Source organism: Elephantulus edwardii, unplaced genomic scaffold (genome assembly GCF_000299155.1).
Source record: "Elephantulus edwardii isolate Elephantulus edwardi_28Jun2011 unplaced genomic scaffold, EleEdw1.0 scaffold00085, whole genome shotgun sequence".
Lineage (NCBI taxonomy): Eukaryota > Metazoa > Chordata > Mammalia > Macroscelidea > Macroscelididae > Elephantulus > Elephantulus edwardii.
Window position 1 is genome coordinate 12,587,515 of NW_006399835.1, and position 3,823 is coordinate 12,591,337.

Genomic DNA, 3,823 nt, shown 5'->3' on the forward strand with positions numbered 1-3,823 from the left:
CTTTCTAACATTTTAGCTATTGTCATTTTCTTATACAACTTTCTGGCTCATGTGTATCTTGTGTGTGTATGTGAGTCTGTGTGTGTCCAAGCTTCTAATAGGTAGAAAGAGTGTATGTTATATTTTATTCCTAAAACGGCAATTAACTATATACTTTTTAATGTTTCAACGTATTTTTATTTTTAACAGGTTGAAAATGCATTTACTGGGTTACCAGGATATAAGGACATTCGTGTGATTGAATTTAGGTAAATCGTTTACTCTAAAAATGTACATGTTGAATGACTATTTTAAGTGGAATCTTTTCTTATTTATCATATGTATTCTAACATTAAATGTGTTTAAAAGCTGTGCTTTCAGTGATATTTCTGGTAAGTTAGCGTTTTTCCTACCACTTTTCCAGGCAAGGACATTTAGAAAAAGAATGTAAAGTAATGTCCCTACCCAAGGACACAAAATACATCTGTTGTCAGATGAGGGTAAGAATTCACGTCCCAGTTTAATGCTGACAACCCAGCTCTTCCTTGGCACTGATGAGAGCCTGATGTGAGAGTTTCCAAAGCTTGTCAGCACTGTACTGAGGTGGATTTTTGTGTCTGATTTTAAGGCCACTCTGAAGGATGCACTGATTTTCATTAAACGAATGGTTCTGACCTTTTTATAAGACATTTCTTTTCAGCTTAAAATTCACAGGATAAAACTGTTTTTCTGTGCCATCAAGTTCATTTGGCTTCACAGCAACCCTGTAAAGACAGAATAGAACTGTCCATAAGGCTCCCAAAGATGGAAATCTTTATGGGAACAGACTGCTTCTTTCTCCCGCGGAGCTGCCGAGGGACTCACACTGCTGACTTTTTAATTAACAGCTCAGTACTTAGTCACTGTACACCAGGGCACTTAAATATATTCATGAAAATTTATATCAGGCAGTTCATTTTCATGAACTGATTTGATCTGCAATATGGTGTGAGGTTAGGGATTCTGATTATTAATATTCGTTTTTATGGATGAGGAAATGGACTTCAAGTAATGCAGTAGTAAGCCAAAGTTGAACTCTTGCTCTTAACCTTCGTCATAAACTTGGTACTGTTTGACCATTTGGGTCATAGCTGTGGCTCAGGTGTTTGAGACGGTAGAGTGTGAATAAACTGACATCATGTGCAGACTGACAGAAGACTTAACAGTGTCAGCATCTTAACTCAGTATCTCTTCATCAAAACTTCTGGGTTTGCAGGTAGTAACAGAAAGCACAGCAAGACAATAGCCATTTACTTACAAATGTAATTCTACGTTGTTAAAAATATTTGGGACAAATTGTTTATTTGTCTCTCAGTTTCTTTATCTGTAAGACAGAGATAATGAGAACCCTTTTTTTCCAAAAAGATGTAATGTGTATGAAATGAATTAATTTGTATAAAATGCTTAGCACAGTTTCTGCTATACGGGACATCCTATTCAAGTGTCCTCTGCATAAAAATGCATACATATCAAAGGCCAACCAGTATCACACAGATTAGTCAGTTCTCCACCCCTCAGCAATTTGCTGTATCCCATCAGATTTTCTTTTACTTTCCCTAGTTTAAATACAAGTTACTGTTTTCAATCTGCCAACTGAGTACAGCTGCCCCACAGGGCTGTGATCTTTCCAGGAGCAGATCATCAGGCCTTTTCTCCCAAGTAGCCATTGATGGCTTTGAATTGTAAACTTTGCAGGTAGTAGCTGAGAGCTTAGCTATTGTTTTCCTACCCTCTCCTCAGTCTTCTCCCCATAAACCTCAACAAAACAACAAATAAAACCCACTGTCTTCAAGTTGATTCTGACTCATTGGAAACTTCATTGGGTTCCGAAGCTGTACATTTTACAGGAGGAGACTGCTCTTTCTTCTGTAGAGGTGTGGAACCATTAGTGGGTTTGAAACACCCAACGGCATTGCCTTAATCCACTGAATTTAAAAAAAAAGAGGGCTCCCAGTTTTGTTTGTGTCAATGATAATATCCTCTGTTAATCTTTTGAAAAGTTTCTTTATAAAGGGATATGCATACATGAATTATTTAAAAATTATTTTAAAACCATTTTTTTATTATAAAAAGGAAATATTATATTTTCATGGTTTAGGCTTGGTTCTTCAGTGACACTGTCTGAAAATGAGGCACATGTCTGTAATGAAATAAAATCTGAACTGGGTTTCAATAGAAGTTCCCTTCATCCCATTAATGGTGTGAAGAAGGGAAATCAACCATAAACGTTCCTACGGGATGAAGTCAGAACTGAAAAGACATACACAGTGAGGATGAGGGACAACACAGCATGTTTAATCGGCATTGCTAAAAAACATTTATATAAACGCTCTATTGGAGAGATTGTGGAAATACATTTAATATATAATAGTGTACTTCAGTTAAACCATGTTTTAAACATGGTAAAAACCACTGGTTTAGAAATAGAATGTTTTCTCCAGTGAGTCTCATTTCCTTCAATCTGTAGGTATTTCTTAGCCTGTGATTCTCTACAAGCATTTTTGCTAAAATAAATGTTTCAAAGAAAATTAGAAAACTTACTAAGAACTTGTATTTAATAAATGATGTGACAATTATAACAATTTTCCAACCTATTAAACATTTTCCGTTTTTGTTTTCAGGTCTCCCAAGGAAAATGGCAGGTAGAGTACTTTCTTTAAAAAAAAAAAAATCCAACAAATATTTCTTTTTCAAAGAGAAAGCAGAGCTTTTAACAGGAGCAAGTGTACATGGTTGAATTTTGTTCAGAAACTGTACCAAGAATGTATGAATTTAGGTTGGTAAAAGATCAAATAAATAAGACCTGGGGTTATTACTTGAATATAACCTCAGCGTAAGCCCATAGACTGATGTTACTAAAGGAAAGAAAAGTTACTTTAATAGAAATTTAGAGCCTGCAACACAGAAAACAATAAACTCTCCCTAAAACAGCTGTCATTGAGTTGATTGTAACTCATGGTGACCCACATATTGAACAATAGAATTATACTCTATAGAGGTTAAGTGGATCACCAGTCCTTTCTCCAGAGGCGATTCTAGGTTTGAACCACCAATCTTTCTCTTAGTAACCTGTGACTTAAAAATGTGTCCAACCTAGAGTCTCTAATAATATTGTCATATAGTAGAGTACTTTTGGACATTTTTCTATACTGTCCATTGGATATGGAGACAGTTTTGAAAATATGGCAGCTCTAGGTTCAGGGGTGTGGAGGGACAGCGCAGGAGAGGAAGACCCTCTATGAGGTGGGTTGATTCAGTGACTGGGATAATCAGTGTGGGTGTGTTGGAGGCATTGAGATTGGCACAGGACAGACCAGAGTTTAGGGCTGTTCTACATAAGGTCACTATGAGGGGAGTGTGACTCAATTCTTCTACCACCTCCAAGGTCAATATTTCTTTTTTGTGTTTGTTTTTTATTTTTTTTATTATTAATTTCAGTGAACATCAACAGAGATTTTGGAATTCCATTCATTCATTGTTGCACTTTTCTCCCGACCCACTCACTCCCACCCCCACCCCCAGCTCGCTCCTCGCTCCTCTCCTTGAAAAGCAAAAGAAAAACTCCGTCATTGGTACACAATCCCCCCTCCACCCCACACATCCCCACTCCCACCCCAAGTATACTCCACTCTGCAACCCTCATTCCGGACTCTTATGATAATCATAATGCCGTAAAATATATTAATTTTAAACTATTCTCTCAGTCATCAGCTTCAATGCAGTAAACATAATTTATCCAGTTTTTCTCAGTCTTTCCCCCACCCCAATGTCAGCCTCATTCTACAACAGTGGCACCATATAATAT

The 3,823-nt window shown here is 36.9% G+C and overlaps 1 protein-coding gene across 1 annotated transcript in view; it reads left to right on the forward strand.

The window, feature by feature from the left end:
• The window catches only part of IMPG2 (interphotoreceptor matrix proteoglycan 2), a 96,026-nt gene that overhangs the window by 54,141 nt on the left and 38,062 nt on the right, over positions 1 to 3,823 (forward strand). Inside the window, exons 8-9 of the mRNA XM_006890038.1 lie at positions 190 to 248; positions 2,640 to 2,660. Of these exons, the coding sequence (XP_006890100.1) occupies positions 190 to 248; positions 2,640 to 2,660 (80 nt within the window). The remainder of the gene's footprint in view (positions 1 to 189; positions 249 to 2,639; positions 2,661 to 3,823) is intronic.